Source organism: Oryctolagus cuniculus, chromosome 1, assembly GCF_964237555.1.
Source record: "Oryctolagus cuniculus chromosome 1, mOryCun1.1, whole genome shotgun sequence".
NCBI classification, from domain to species: domain Eukaryota; kingdom Metazoa; phylum Chordata; class Mammalia; order Lagomorpha; family Leporidae; genus Oryctolagus; species Oryctolagus cuniculus.
The window spans coordinates 110,120,066-110,135,921 of NC_091432.1; the positions used below are offsets into that span (position 1 = coordinate 110,120,066).

The window sequence follows — 15,856 nt, forward strand, 5'->3', positions numbered from 1 at the left end:
CGGAACCCTGCCTGCTGACCACAGTGCTATTTCTGTGTGACCACGACAAAATCGGCCACCAGTGATGAGCTCCTCCCCATGCACTTGTTTGGCCTTGGCCTTGCAGCCACAGCCTCTGTTTGTCGGTCCCTGTTGAAGCCTCGCTTCTCTCCCTCTGAGCATCGATGGGCCTCATGCTCACAGGGAGTCCGCGATGCCACCTGTCACCAGCTGCACATCAGCAGGCTGGCACGGGAGGGCTGTTGTGTCTCAGGTGTATTGGGTGGCACCAGTCAGAGGGACGCCTGACTCAGTGGGACCAGAACAAAAATAGCTAGCATTTATTGAGCATTTACTATGCTCCAGAAATTGTGCTTGCTTTACAAGCTTTGATCCTGACTCCACAAGGTAGGCGTCGTCACCCTCATTTTACAGGTGGGGGGCACTGAAGCTCACACAGGTGAAGTCAGTTGCCCCGTCACAGAGCTGAGATGGGCAGCAGGGGCTGTCTGACTGCGGTACCCAGCGATGGCTGTCATCCTAAACAGTGCATTTCATTTCCTGCCTTCCAGGCTGTGTCTAATTGTCTGGGGATTCCTTCAAGAAGCACTTTTCTCACTATTCATGGGGCAACCAGCACGGTGCTCAAGCTGAAAGGGATTCGTGGTGCTTGCAACCCCATGGCAGGGCCAGGCACGCAAACAGCTCAACAGCAACACGAGAGCAGGGATGTGACCCAGCCCGCGGGGGTGTTCCAGACGTTCAGGGGGTGTTGAGGCAGCGGGGGAAGCTCCAGGCAGGGGAGACTGGAACCAGGGGTTGAAGGGAAGGTGGATGAAATTCAGAGACACGGAACATTGGAGAGAAGGGGATGGACAAAGGCTTCAAGGTAGGCAAGCCCCCTCTGAGGAGCCGACCCACTTAAGGGAAGGAGAAGGGAACTGGCGATGGGCGCCTGCTGTGTGCAGGCCCCTGCCCAAGCACTCGCCCTGCGGTATCTCTCTCAGTCCCCGGCATGCCGCGGCACCGTGGGTATGGTTCTCTCCACTTTGCAAAGAGAACACTGTGAAGTAACTTCCGGAGACCCCGCAGCCAGGAAGTGCAGGCCTGGAATTCAGACTCCGCACAGGTCTGCTTTTGCTTTATTGAGGTGCTGTGAGTAAGGAGGGTGCCCAGACTATGCGCCAGGCGCTCGTGGGTCCCGGCAGCACCCAGCCACAGCAACACAGAGGCTGGCCGTCCTTCTCTCTGCCCTGCTCAGCTCTCCCCTCCATCCTCCTGGGTGGCTGTGTGTCTTGTGGCGTTCCCAGGTGTCCCCCCAGTCCCTGCCCTGCGTGCCCCAAGCAGATGAGGCTCACTCCGGCTTCACGGAGAACAAAGGCTGGCCCCAGGGCCCCAGCCCCCCACCACCTGCTTCCTCAGCTCCCCTTCCAGACCAAAGGCGTTTCCCACCGACCCCCAGCCTCTCCCCGCTCACCTCTTCCAGGGTCTCCCCAGGGTGATCCCTTTTGGCTTGATCCCCCGCTCCACTGCTCACAGCTCATGCCAACGGAAGCTCCCCCTGGCCCGGCAGGCCCCCTGCCCAGACGCTTCCAGAGCGCTCTCTGTCCTTTCCCCCAAATTTCTCCAAAGAGAGGTCTACACTCACTAGGCCAGCTTCCTCCCTTCCCTTCACACTCTGGCTTCCTCCTCCACCCTTCCAGAAACTTCCGCTCCGGCCCCAGGGCTCTCCTTCTCCCCAGCGCCAGAAGGCACAGCAGCAGCCTTGCAGGATCAGACCACCCGGAGGAGGCAGGCGCACCGGACCGCTGGCTTCCATGGCATCCACGACACCGCCTCCTCCTCCTCCCTTCTCTCGCGATTCCCTCGCATCCCCCAGCTCCACCGCCACCTGCTCCGTAAACACCGGAGGTCTGCTTGCATCTCAGTGCTCCTTGGCTGTCTTCCTTAGACTCGCACCTCTGTCCCTGGATGAGAGAGGACAGCTGCCCGAGCCGCAGGCGTGTTCTAGGTGTGTCCATCTGGAGTGCCACAGACTCCACACACATCGCAGATTCAAGATGTTCAGAACTGAAATCACTGACCCACCCCCACCCCAACCCCTCAAACCATCTCCCCCCACTCTATGTCCCACCCTAGTGGGAAAAGTGAAGAGTACCCCTCAGCCTAGGGATTAGGCCAGAACCTCGAAGTTGGCCAGTATGCCACTGTATTCCATCTTCCATGTTCAACTGGTCACCAAATAGCACTCCTTAAACGGCTGTTAAAAAAAAAAAAAAGATTTATTTAATTGGAGCGGGGAGGGAGAGAGAGAGATCTTCTATCCACTGGTTCACTCCCCAAATGAATGGGGTTGGTCCAGGCTGAAGCCAGGAGCCCAGAGCTCCACCAAGGTTTCCCACTGAGGTAGCAGGGCCCAAGCACGTGGGCCGTCTCTGCTGCTTTCCCAGGAGCATGAGCTGGGAGCTGGATTGGAAGGGGTACAGGTGGGACTCAAATCAATGCTCTGGTATTGGATGCCAGCATTGCAGGTGGAGCTCAACTTGCCACGCCACAACACCAGCCCCTAACTAAGTCTTCAGTCTGGTATTTTTTCTGTTTCAGCTATCAGAATTAAGCTCCCATGCCACTTCCTGCCTAAAGATCTTCCTATATATCACCTCCTACAGAAAAAAACCACTCTTTTTTTTAAGGTTTATTTATTTATTTGAAAGTCAGAATTACACAGATAGGGAGAGAGAGAGGTCTTTCATCTGCTGGTTCACTCCCCAAATGGTCACAATGGCCAGAGCTGCGCTGATCCAAAGCCAGGAGCCAGGAGCTTCTTCCAGGTCTCCCACGCAGGTACAGGGGCCCAAGCATTTGGGCCATCTTCCACTGCTTTCCCAGGCAACAGCAGAGAGCTGGATCGGAAGTGGAGCAGCTGGGACTCGAACCGGTGCCCGTATAGGATGCCGGCACTGCAGGCAGTGGCTTTACCCACTATACCACAGCACCAGCCCCAACCCACTCTTTCTTTAGCTTTACCCCCCAGATCTCCAGCCTTGGGTCACTACCATCTCTCCAGTCTTGCCTTCCAACACGCTCCACCTTGACCTTCATGCCCTAGCAAAACAAAATCTCTACATTCTCCCACGCCTTGCCCCATGATGCCTCTCCTGCCGTCTTACCTGAAGCTCTTTGTCAGGGCTCTCCTTTCTTGCCCCTGTTTTTCACCCGACTTCCATTGATCCATTAAAACTAGTGAGACAACAATGTCATCCCGAAAAACTTTCAAATCTCCCCAGTCTAGGCAGAGGCCACTACGGCTTGGTGTCACGGAACTCTGCATAATTCAGTCACATCCCTACCATTATGCTTATCTGTTTACACATTGAATGAAAGAATTGATGGATGAGTGAGTGGATGGATGGATGAATTTCGTTACATAGGAAAACATCTGTATTTTCCCTTGGTATCCCCAGCTCCTACATAGTTCAGAGCCTAGTTCATAATATATGTTTGTTTATTTATTTATTTATTTATTTTGACAGGCAGAGTGGACAGTGAGAGAGAGAGACAGAGAGAAAGGTCTTCCTTTACCGTTGGTTCACCCTCCAATGGCCGCGGCCAGTGCACCACGCTGATCTGAAGGCAGGAGCCAGGTGCTTCTCCTGGTCTCCCATGGGGTGCAGGGCCCAAGCACTTGGGCCATCCTCCACTCCACTCCTGGGCCACAGCAGAGAGCTGGCCTGGAAGAGGGGCAACCGGGACAGAATCCGGCGCCCCGACCGGGACTAGAACCCGGTGTGCCGGCGCTGCAAGGCGGAGGATTAGCCTAGTGAGCCGTGGCGCCGGCCTTTCATAATACATGTTCAGTAACTGTTGAGTGGAACTGGCCTGGAAGGTGATGGCTGACAGAATTTCCAAGGCAGACCAGGAAGAGGTCTAAACGAGATCTCTGTTTTACTAACTCACAGAAAGACAATCATTAACAAGCTGCAAAAGCAGAGTCCCTACTCAAAGGAACATTCCATTCCTCCTAATCTTTGGGCTGGATTGATATCTAAAAACAGCCAGTTGATATCAATCTTATTTTAGGCAAAGACACTGTGTTTAGCAGTAGAAGATAAGAGTAAAACTGAGGCGGGTGTGGAGGAAAGATTCTTTTCTAGATGAGCCGGTAGTTATAGGTTATTCTTGAAGGGGCTCTGCCTGTCCCCAGATTCACAGCTGGGCAGAACAACAGCTGTCTTAACTCGCCTCTTCGTTATAGTCCTGACCCCAGCACTGAGTTCATTTGTGAGGTCTGACCCCGCAGTTGCGCTGGTTTCCACTGCTATCAGATGTCCTAGGAAGATAAGTGGAAGGGCTGGGGCTGGGGTTGAACCCTGCACGGATTTCCTACTCGGGGCAGGGTGACACTGGATGAGAGTGGATGCCTGAGTAAGGAAGATAAGCAGGATGGAGGGGATGTGGATTGTTCGAGGGACACTGCGGACAGGGCGGCTGCGCCCTGCAGAAGGACAGCAGGATTGCAGTAGCACACGTGTGCAGGGGGAGTGCAGGCTGAGGGAGGATTAAGAATGCGAAAAGGGAGATCAATGCTTGCCTCTTGCTAAATGGAGTAGCAGCTACTGGATTTACCTTCTGCCCGAAAGAATCAAAGCAAGAGGTAAAACAGGTTCAAACAACAGGCTTTTAGACATTGGATGCCAGGCTACGAGAGATGGGCCCAAAACCAGGGGAGCTGAACCAGATAGCTCCAGCTTACTGCCTAGAAAGAAATTCCAGGTTGTGGTGCAAGGAGGGAGAACCTAGCAGAGCCCAGAGATCTGCTCCAGGAGCGGAGACCGAGACAGAAGCCAAGGCTTCTGAAGTTTATAGGATAAGGTGCAAGAGAGGTGAGAGATGCACACAGAGAGATCTCTAGAAATCTGAAGGGGACTCCCTCGAGTCTTAACTAGTGACTGGTGCATGCCTGAGGAACTCTAAGAGAGCAAAGGAAGAATCACCCAAAAGGACCGGAGGGAGAAATCTGCAGCTCTCACACGATGCTGGAGCTAGTTCCCGTGACCTGATAGCTCAAGGAGCATTGGGACGGGTTGGTGCTGTGGGGCAGCAGGTTAAGACACCAGCCTGTGGCACCAGAATCCCATATCAGAGCACTGGTTCGAATCCCAGTCACTCTACTCCTCATCCAGCCCCCTGCTAATGTTCCACAGAAAGCAGCTGAAGATGGCCCAAGTGCTTGGGTCCCTACCACCCATATGGATACACGTTGAAACTCCTGGCTCCTGGCTTCTGCCTGGCCATTGGGGCCATCTGGGGAGCAAACCAGCAGATGGAAGATCTTTCTTTCTCTGTCTCCCTCACCCTCTCTGGAACTCTGTCTTTCAAGTAAATAAATTTTGCCTCCTGGCTCACTGTGGGAATGCTTCCTCCACTCTGTTCCATGCTCTGCTCCAACCAAAGGAGTTACCAAATCTGTAAGCGAAATGAACCTTTTTCCTTCATTAAGTTGGTTGCCTAGGTCCTTAATTGTAGAAACAAAGAGCTGATATCATATAACTCTTCATAATGAAAAGATCAGTTCACTAAAACCATCCCAGAAGAGCTGATATCATATAACTCTTCATAATGAAAACATCAGTTCACTAAAACCATTCCCAGAAATGACCCAAGTGACAGAATTGCTATAAAACATATCAAGCAAATCATTCCATGTGATCAAGAAGCTACAGGAAATATTAGACATGTTAAGTACAGACATAAATGATATAAAACAGGCCCAAATAAAACTTTTCAAAAAATATTTATTTTTATTTAATTTAAAGGCATAGTTACAGAGAGAGAGAGGGAGAGACAGAGAAAGGGATATTCCACCCACTGGCTCACTCCGCAAATGGCTGCAAAGGCTGAGGCTGAGCAAGGCTGAAACCAGGAGCCTGAAACTCCATCTGGATCTCCCTTACGGGTGGTAGGGGTCCAAGCACTTTGGCCATCCTCTGCTGCTTTCCCTGGCATGTTAGCAGGGAACTGGATCAGAAGTGGAGCAGGTAGGCCTTGAACCAGCATTCATATGGGTTGTCACAGGCAGACGCTTAACCTGCTGCAGCACAACTCCAGCCCCTCAAATAAAGCTTAAAGGTATGGAGGCCAGTGCTGTGGCGCACTAGGTTAATCCTCTGCCTGCAGCACCGGCATCCCAAATGGGCACCGGTTCTAGTCCCAGCTGTTACTCTTCCAGTCCAGCTCTCTGCTGAGGCCTGGGATAGCAGTAGAGGATGGCTGAAGTGCTTGGGCCCCTGCACCTGCATGGGAGACTGGGAGGAAGCTCCTGGCTCCTGGCTTTGGATCCCATTGCGGCCATTTGGAGAGTGAACCAACGGAAGATGACCTTTCTCTCTGTCTCTGTCTCTGTCTCTGTCTCTCTCTCTCTCTCTCTCTCACTGTCTGTAACTCTACCTGTCAAATAAATAAATAAAAATATTTTTAAAAAAATAAAAAAGAAGCTTAAAGGTATGACGACTGCAATATCTCAGGGCCGGCGCTGTGGCGTAGTGGGTAAAGCCCCTGCCTGCAGTACCGGAATCCCACATGGGCGCCGGTTCAAGTCCTGGCTGCTCCACTTCCAGTCCAGCTCTCTTTGGCCTGGGAAGACTGTAGAAGATGGCCCAAGTCCTTGGGGCCCTGCACATGTATATGGGACCTGGAAGAAGCTCCTGGCTCCCAGCTTCAGATTGGCACAGATCTGTCCGTTGCAGCTATTTGAAGAGTGAATCAGTGGATGGATAGACCTCTCTCTCTCTGCAACTCCGCCTTTCAAATAAATAAATAAATCTTTTTTTTTTAAAAAAAGGATGCAATATCTGATGCCAAAAAAATGCATTGGCTATATCTAATAGCAGATTAGATGCTGCAGGATGAAAGGATCAGTGACCTCTAAGACATAACAATAAAACAATCCAAAATTAAACACAAAGATAAAAATAGGATAGAAGAAAGCATACTATGCTAGAACTAATAAAAAGAAACCAGAGTAACATATTAACATCAGATAAAGTATATTTCAAATAGCAAAGAACGTTACCAGGAGTAAAAAAAAAAAATGGTCATTCCATAATGACAAAGGAGTGAATATTAACAATTCCAAATCGCCTAATTTCAGAGTTTCAAAATAATTAAAGCAAAAGCTGATAGAATGTCAGGGAGTAATAAATACATCCACAATTATGGTAAGAGTTCAGCATCTCTACATCCGATAGTGATGGAACAAGTAGACTGAAAATCAGCAGGCCTAATAGTTGACACCTACATTGGCGCATCTGGTTTTTTGTTTGTTTGTTTTTACAGGCAGAGTGGACAGTGAGAGAGAGAGACAGAGAGAAAGGTCTTCCTTTACCGTTGGTTCACCCTCCAATGGCCGCCACAGCTGGCACACTGCGGCCAGTGTACCGTGCTGATCCGAAGGCAGGAGCCAGGTGCTTCTCCTGGTCTCCCATGGGGTGCAGGGCCCAGGCACTTGGGCCATCCTCCACTGCACTCCCTGGCCACAGCAGAGAGCTGGCCTGGAAGAGGGGCAACCGGGACAGAATCCAGTGCCCCGACCGGGACTAGAACCCGGTGTGCCGGCGCCGCTAGGCAGAGGATTAGCCTAGTGAGCCACGGCGCCGGCTGCATCTGGCTTTGATTCCTGGTTCTGGCTCCTGACTCCAGATTCTCATCAGTGCAGACCCCGGGAGGCTGCAGTGATGACTCAAGTAATTGGGTTCCTGCCACCCACATGAGACCTGCATAGCATTCTTGGTTCCTGGCTCTGGCCTTGTCCCAGCCCCAGCCATGTGGGCATCTGGGGAGTGAACCAACAGAAAGGAGTTCTCTCTCTCTCTCTCTCTCTCTCCCCTCTCTCTCTCAAATCTCTCAAATAAATTCTAAAAAATATTAAAATATGTGGGCCAATGTTGTGGCATAGTAGGTAAATCTCCTGCCTATGATGCTAGCATCTCATATGGGCACTGGTGGGTGTCCAAGCTATTCCACTTTTAATCCAGCTCCCTGCTAATAGCCTAGGAAAAGCAGAGAAGATGACCCATGTACTTGGGCCCCTGCCACCAATGTGGGAGACCTGGAATAAGCTCTATCTCTCTGCTTTTCAAATAAATAATTTTTTCATTTATGGAAAATGGAATTAAAAATATGAGTTTATTTTGGGCACAAATATTTTTGAAATCCATGCATTGAGGTTTTTTTTAAAAAGATTTATTATTTATTTAAAAGACAGAGTTAAAAGAGAGAGAGAGAGAGAATCTTCCATCCTCTGGTTCATTCCCTAAATGGACACAATGACTAGGACTGGGCAAGGCCAAAGCCAGGAGCCTGGAACTCCATCTGGTTCTCCCATACGGGTGCAGGGGCCCAAGGACTTGGATCATTTTCTGCTCCTTTCCCAGATGTATTACTAGGGAGCTGGATGGGAAGTGGAACAGCCAAGATCAAACCAGGGCTCAAATGGGATTCCAGTATTGCAGGCAGCAACTAAACGAGCTGCACCACAACGCCAGCCTGTACAGTCTTTATAATATGTATTTTGGGGGGTCAGTGCTGTAGCTCAGCCAGTAAATCCACTGCCTGCAATGCCAGCATCCCATATGGGTACCAGTTTGAGTCCCAGCTGCTCTATTCCAATCCAGCTCCCTACTGGTGAGCCTGGGAAAGCAGCAGAAGGTGGCCCAAGTGCTTGACCCCCCGCACCCATGTAGGGGATCCAGAAGAAGCCACTGTCTCCTGGCTTTGGCCTGTTCCAGCCCTGGCTGTTGCAGCCATTTGGGCAGTGAACCAGCAGATGGAAGATTCCCTTCCCTTCCCTTCCCTTCCCTTCCCTTCCCTTCCCTTCCCTTCCCTTCCCTTCCCTTCCCTTCCCTTCCCTTCCCTTCCCTTCCCTTCCCTTCTCTCTCTGTGTAATTCTGCCATTAAAATAAATAAATCTTTAAAAATAATAAAATAATGCATTTAGTGCCTAAATTTCTTTGCATCAAAATAAACTCATATTTTTCATTCTATTTTTTCATAAACTTTTTGAAGTCCCCTCTTACAAGGTGTGAGGAAGTGTGCAGAGTGTGAGAAGCATCCAGATTGTGGGTGAAATGCAGGCCTTGGAAGGGAAGCCCAAACTCAAGGACTCAGGTGGGCAAGCAGGACCTTGGGTTAGGCCTGCAGCAACCGGGAAATCAGGGTAGGAATAAATCACAGCTGCGGGCGAAGCGCGTGTAGACTGGGAGTTCCCCGTCTCAGGGATCTGGGAAGACAGTGGCGGAATCGTCCGGGTCTCCAGATGTCAGCTCTTTTCTCCTGTTGGAACCTGGTTTAGGAAAGTCCTGCTTAAGTGATTTGTGCTCAGAGAAGGAAGGGAGAGTCCCAGCACTGGGATCCAGGAATAACCATGAAGTACCCAGGAGAGTAAGTGGCCTCCATTCTCCCTCTAAGCCAGACTCACCCGGGGACTCCACACCTGGAGTGGAGCCTGGGTGTCTTTATTTTTCATAAGTATCTCAGCCTCCCAAAGTTCCAGAGCCAGCACCAACCCACTGGCTGACGATGATACCTACTGGAAAACTCCCAAGCTCCCTCCCAGTCTCATGCTCAGGTTTCCAGCTAAGCGGGAAGGGATAACAGGTTTTAACTGATGTAGGATTTCTGATCCCAGTTTGTCACACGGAAGGCAGAGGCAAGGGAAAGATGAAATGGTTCCTTTTTTTTCTTTTTTTAAAGATGTATTTGTTCATTTGAAAGACAGGGTTACAGAGAGAGAGGGATACACAGAGAGAGACACAGAGAGAGAGAGAGATCTTCCATCTGCTGGTTCATTCTCCAAGTGGCTGCAACGGCTGAAGCCTGGAGACCAGAACTCCATCCAAGTCTCCAATGTGAGTGAAAGGGCTCAAGGATTTGGGCTTCTGCTGCTTTCCTAGGTGAATTAGCAGGGAGCTGGATCAGAAGTGAAGCAGCTGGAACTCAAAATGGCACTGATATGAGATGCCAACATTGCAGGGACTTAACCTGCTACACCTTAGCACTGGCCCGAATGATACCTTCTATACAGGTGGAAAGAGGCGCTGAGTGGGGCCGAGGCGGAGACCCCTTCACAGCTGGTGATACTTATGCGCTAGGAAGGGCTACAAGCTGAGGCCAGCCTTTAGCACAGAGGGACTCTGTTTTGTTGTTTTTAAAGATTTATTTATTTTTGTATTTATTTATTTGACAGGTAGATTTTATTTATTTATTTATTTATTTATTTATTTATTTATTTGACAGGTAGAGCCACAGATAGTGAGAGGTCTTCCTTCCGTTCGTTCACTCCCCAAATGGCTGCAATGGCTGGAGCTGCGCCAATCTGAAGCCAGGAGTCAGGTGCCCCTTCCTGGTCTCCCACACGGGTGCAGGGGCCCAAGGACTTGGGCCATCTTCTACTGCTATCCCAGGCCACAGCAGAGAGCTGAATTGGAAGAGGAGCAACCAGGACTAGAACCGGTGCCCATATGGGATGCCGGCGCCGCAGGTGGAGGAATAACCCAATGCAATATGGCGCCAGCCTCTAACTTGGAAATCAAAGTTCTACAGAGAGAGAAGGAGAGGCAAAGAGAGAGAGATCTTCCATCCGCTGGTTCACTCCACAGTTGGCCGCACAGCCAGAGCTGAGCCAATCCAAAGCCAGGAGCCAGGAGCTTTCTCCAGGTCTCCCAAGTGAGTGCAGAGGCCAAGGACTTGGGCCACCTTCTATTGCTTTCCCAGGCTATAAGCAGAGAGCTGGATTGTAAGAGGAGCAGCCAGGACACAAACCAGAGTCCATCTGGGACGTGGGTCCTGCAGGCCAGGGCTTTAACCTACTTTACCACAGCGCCAGCCCCCGACACAGAGGGACTTTGTAACACACACGCTCTGAAGCTTGGTGAGAAGTGATCCCCAGGGCCGCTTGATGTCTCTGCCACCCCCGCTCATGATGTCATGGAAAATTCTGTGTGGCTGGGCTCCAGAACACAGCAACCTATCCTCTGCCGTGGTGAGGCAGCCACAGCCTTAAAAGGGCCGTGACAAGGGACTAGAGTCACAACAGATAAACTCTCCATCACAGTGTCCATGCGGGGCAGAGGAAGGGAAGAAGCAAAGGAAGGACACAGGGACTCAGAGGGGCAAGGCCCCAGCCAAGTCAGGATAGGGGCCAGTGCTGTGGTGTAGTGGGCTAAGCCTCTGCCTGCAGTGCCAGCATCCCATTTGGGTGCTGTTCATGTCCTGGCTGCCCCACTTCCAATCCAGCTCTCTGCTGTGGCCTGGGAAAGCAGTGGAGGATGGCCCAAGTGTTTGGGCCCCTGCATTCGCTTGAGAGACCTGGAAGAAGCTCCTGGCTCCTGGCTTCAGATCAGCAAAGCTTCTGCCATTGCAGCCATTTGGGGAGTGAACCAGCGGATGGAAGACTTCTCTCTGTCTCTCTCTCTGTCTATAACTCTGTCTCTCAAATAAATAAATAAAGCTTTAAAAAAAAAAAGCCAGGCACTTGCTGTGTGAAAGAGGACATTTTATTGGCTGAGCGATGAGGAAAATGTTGATAAATGATGTCTTCAGAAGCCCCAATCTCGTGTTCACTTGTTCCGAGCCCAGTTGCCTCCAATGCGGCTGTACTGAGCATCATCCCGATCTTGGAGGGTCTAAGAGATAAGAGGGGGAGACACAGAGGCAGGGTCAAAACCCTCCTGGGGAGAGCCAAGGCTGACCTCTCCAGACACCCCTGGGAATGAAGCCCCTACAGGACCCTTCCCACATGCACCCAACACACCTGGTGTCAGCCTGCCTGTCCCCACTCACCCTCCTCCCAGGTCTGCCTCCGACCCCCTCCAGGCCCAGGGCTCACCTGATAGAGCTGGTCGTTCCTCAACAGAGCTTGAGTGTCTGCAGCTGGAAGAAGCAGGGGACATAGTCACCAAGGGCCTGGGAGGTGGGGACAGCAGGCCCCCTGCACAGTGCAGGGGGCCTGCAGCTGATCACAGCCCCCAGCTCAGAGAAACCCACAGGAGCAATTCTGGCTTGTGTTTTTTCAACAACCAGTTATAGGAGTCTTCAGGGGATTGCAAAAGTGACTCCCAAATGAGATTGAGCTTCCCACCAGCCCCATTCCTTGGCTGATGAGTAAGCTCATTGGTATGCATTCATGCGCGCGCGCACACACACATACACACACACACTGCCCCTCCACTAACCCCCAGAGAGCCTTCCAGTCTCATGTCCAGAAAAGCAGTAGACTCCCAAAGCGAGGAGCAGAGTGGCGATGATATCAGTGATGACGATGCCAGCCAGGGTGGCCGAGTCCAGCTCCACACAGTTCTGGCACACTGTGGGGGAAGCAGGGAGGGAGGCGATGGAGAGGGTCTTCAAGGCCAGGCAATCATCTCTGCTTCCCAGGGCAGCCCTAGGATCTCTCATGCCCAGATCCAAGCTTCGGTAAGAACTCGGGACAAAGGCCTGCTGATGGCCTCTCTGCCGCTGTCTCTGCATTTCAACCCCAGGGTCCCCAGAGCAGAGTCAAGAAATCACCTTAGCTTTGTGGGACCTTAAACAAGGTGGTGGGTCCATCCTGTGTCCCACGCAAGATCCCTGCTGCTCTCTCTCCCACTCTGAGGCCCCCCAAATCCAGATAGTACTGTTACAAGAGGGACCCCAGTTCACAAATAGGATTGATTCACCACAGCCCACTCCAGCCAGAAAGCATCACACCCAGAGGCCCCTTCCTTTCCAACCCAAGGGTCCCGAAGGCACGTACTTCGATAATAGACTTGCAGATCGGGGACTTTTTTGGCCGAATCACCTGCTGTTTCACACGAATACTTTCCTCGTGGATCCAAGATGCGTTTTCCCAAGTTCAGTGTCTTATTTTCTGCTAACAGTATTCCCTTTGTTCCCTCCATACACTTGATGCTGGTATTGCAACTCAAAAACACACTGTCTTCCAGCTCCTCGACGTGTATGCGGTCGGGGCTCACTAAGGGAAGAAATACAACAACAAAAAAAAAAAAAAAAGAAGAAGAAGAAGAAATTATCAATTCCCAACTTGAATCTCACTGGGATTAAACATGACAATAGGTCTGATCTGATTTCATCATCATTTAAAAAATCATCTATTATTTTTCACTTTATGTTTGTGTGGGAGCAAACTGTTGAAATCTTTACTTAATGTATGCTAAACTGATCTTCTGTATATAAAGAGAATCGAAAATGAATCCTCATGTGAATGGAAGGGGAGAGGGAGTGGGAAAGGGGAGGGATGAGGGTGGGAGAGACGATATGGGGGGGAAGCCATTGTAATCCATAAGCCGTACTTTGGAAATTTATATTCATTAAATAAAAGTTAAAAAAAAAAAAGATGAGGACCTTCAACAGACACCAAAACTGCCATTAGCTTGACTTTGAACTTAACCTGAGAATTGTGAAAATACAAATATATGTATACAAAAAAAAAAAAAAAAGAAAGAAAGAAATACAACAGCTGAAGAAGCTCTGTGGCCGCACTGAACCCCTTGTCCTGTTCAGGCTCATACTTAAGGACCGCTTTCCCAGTCCAGGACAGCTTTTGGCTCCAGTGAGAGGGACAGAAGTCACAAGAGAAAGGCTTTGGGAAGCTCGCCATGAATTGCTGGGACCAGGGAGGACCCGAGGTTGCAGAGCAAGGAAATGACAGGTCTTGAGGGATTTGGGGCAAAAGAAAGAGCCATGGAGCTGGCTTGACCCAAGAACCTTCTTGGAACTGAGTTCAGACCACTGATTAGAAGTGGGAGGAGGAGCGGTGCTGTGGCATAACAGGTAATGCTGCCTCCTGTGATGCCGGCAGCCCATCTGGGTGTTGGTTTGTGTCCCTGCTGCTCCACTTCCAATCCAGCTCTCTGCCAGTGGCTGAGGGAAATCAACAGAGGATTGGCCCAAGTGTTTGGACCCTAGCCATCCATGTGAGAGACCCGGATAAAGATCCTGACTCCTAGCATCAGCCTGGCCCAGCACTGACCATTGTGGCCATCTGGGGAGGAGCCGCAGATGAAAGATCTCTCTCCCTGTGACTCTGACTTTTTTTTTTTACAGGCGGAGTGGACAGTGAGAGAGAGAGACAAGTTGAAAGGTCTTCCTTTGCCGTTGGTTCACCCTTCAATGGCTGCCGCGGCCAGCACACCGCGCTGATCCAAAGGCAGGAGCCAGGTGCTTCTCCTGGTCTCCCATGGGGTGCAGGGCCCAAGCACTTGGGCCATCCTCCACTGCACTCCCTGGCCACAGCAGAGAGCTGGCCTGGAAGAGGGGCAACCAGGACAGAATCCAGCACCCCGACTGGGACTAGAACCCGGGCTGGTGCCGCTAGGCAGAGGATTAGCCTATTGAGTCACGGTGCTGGCTCTTTTCTTTCTTTCTTTTTTTTTTTTAAGATTTATTTATTTATTTGAAAGGCAGAGATACAGAGAGGCAGAGGCAGAGAGAGAGATCTTCCATTTGTTGGTCTACTCCCCAGATGGCTACAACGGCCAGAGCTACGCTGATCTGAAGCCAGGAGACAGGAGCTTCTTCCAGGTCTCCCACGCGGGTGCAGGCACCCAAAGATTTGGGCCATCTTCTACTGCTCTGCCAGGCCAGAGCCGTGGATCAGAAGTGGAGCAATTGGGACTCCAACCGCACCCATATGGGATGCTGGCACTACAGGCAGTGGCTTTACCCACTATGCCATAGTGCTGGCCCCAGGACTTCCAGTTTTAAAAGCAGGAAAACTGGGATGACTTGGCATCCTACTGAGTATGCAATAACATACCCTTCCCCTCCTGCTCGACCTAAAGTTCATTTTTCTTTTAAAACATTTGTGAGTGCTGGTTCCTGGCTCCATGTGGTAACACAATGATAGCCTCAATGGCCAGGAGTCCCAACCCAGAGTCTGTGTGCCCTAGACAGAGCAAGTGCACACAACTCTGCTCCTCTAAGCAGCCCTTGGCTCAGGCATACACATACACTGAATCATTTCCTAGAGCTCCCTGGCCTATGGTCTTAGAGAGACACCAAAGTCAATACGTGTTCCTAGCCAGAGTCGGTCAAAGACAAATGGCTGTTTCCCCAACCGTGTGCTCCACCCAGCCTTGCCCTCCTGACACCCTGGGGTGCCGGGTGAATTGCAGCCAGAGATGAGAACCACCTTCACATGGTACTGTCCCTCTCAGTCCCTGCCCCGCAGAAGCCTCTTATACCTTGAGGAAGAAGGATAACCAGTATGAAGCCAGCCAGAAGCCCGCCGTGTTCCATCTTCCGGGGGAATTCATCCAGTAGAGAGAGCCAGGTCACGGAACCATCAGCCAGAGTGAGAGCTGCCCTCCCCAGCTGACTGACGGAGACTGAGAATGGGGGAGGAACTAGAAGACGCCTGCCTCTCTGCTGTCTGCCACAGTGATCGGGGCTGTCATCAGGGCTAGGAAGGAAGCAGGTGCAAACTGCTATCTCCAAGCAGGGGGCCTGGCGGTGAGGGGAAAGAAGGGAGAACAGAGAATGTGGACAAGCTTGCCTGGACTTCCAGGAAGTGACAGGGATTTGGATCTTCAGCAAGGACTTCCGGGTGTCTACTGACAACGTGGCATTTACTCACCACCGAAAAACTGCCACCTCCCCACCTTGCTGAAGGAAGCAGTGGGCCTGTTGCATAAAGCTGGGTGCCTCCTGCTCCTGGTCTTTCTCAGGACCCTTGACCACCTGAGATGCCAGATCAAGCAGCTTCTGGTCAGAGCAAGCCAGGCATTAGTGCCCTCCCGTCTCTACCCGGAGACTTCAATACTGGCCCCAATACTGCCTTCCCAAGAGTCCTGGGCCAGTCAGGGAATTCTTCAAAACTTCG

General features: G+C 51.1%; 1 protein-coding gene across 2 annotated transcripts; it reads right to left on the reverse strand.

The window, feature by feature from the left end:
- Window positions 1-11,513: 11,513 nt before the first annotated feature.
- Window positions 11,514-15,562, reverse strand: CD3D (CD3 delta subunit of T-cell receptor complex). 2 transcript variants are annotated; one of them, XM_051835984.2, is made up of 5 exons: window positions 15,219-15,562; window positions 12,770-12,988; window positions 12,210-12,341; window positions 11,864-11,907; window positions 11,514-11,660 (listed from the first exon to the last, which is right to left on the reverse strand). In XM_051835984.2, the coding sequence occupies exons 1-5, from the start codon at window positions 15,271-15,273 to the stop codon at window positions 11,595-11,597; spliced, it is 516 nt and encodes a 171-aa protein (XP_051691944.1). In that variant the 5' UTR covers window positions 15,274-15,562; the 3' UTR covers window positions 11,514-11,594. The 2 variants fall into 2 exon arrangements, with proteins under 2 accessions (XP_051691944.1, XP_051691945.1); XM_051835985.2 differs by lacking the exon at window positions 12,210-12,341 and having other exon boundaries at window positions 15,219-15,404.
- Window positions 15,563-15,856: the final 294 nt, after the last annotated feature.

Bases quoted from the DNA above. Each gene is read 5' to 3' on its own strand.
- CD3D (XM_051835984.2), bottom strand. From the start codon at position 15,273: ATGGAACACGGCGGGCTTCTGGCTGGCTTCATACTGGTTATCCTTCTT. The intron at 12,989-15,218 runs GTATAAGAGGCT...TTCTTCCCTTAG, and splicing joins GGTTATCCTTCTTCCTCAAG to TGAGCCCCGACCGCATACAC. The intron at 11,661-11,863 runs GTGAGCCCTGGG...CTTATCTCTTAG, and splicing joins GGAACGACCAGCTCTATCAG to ACCCTCCAAGATCGGGATGA.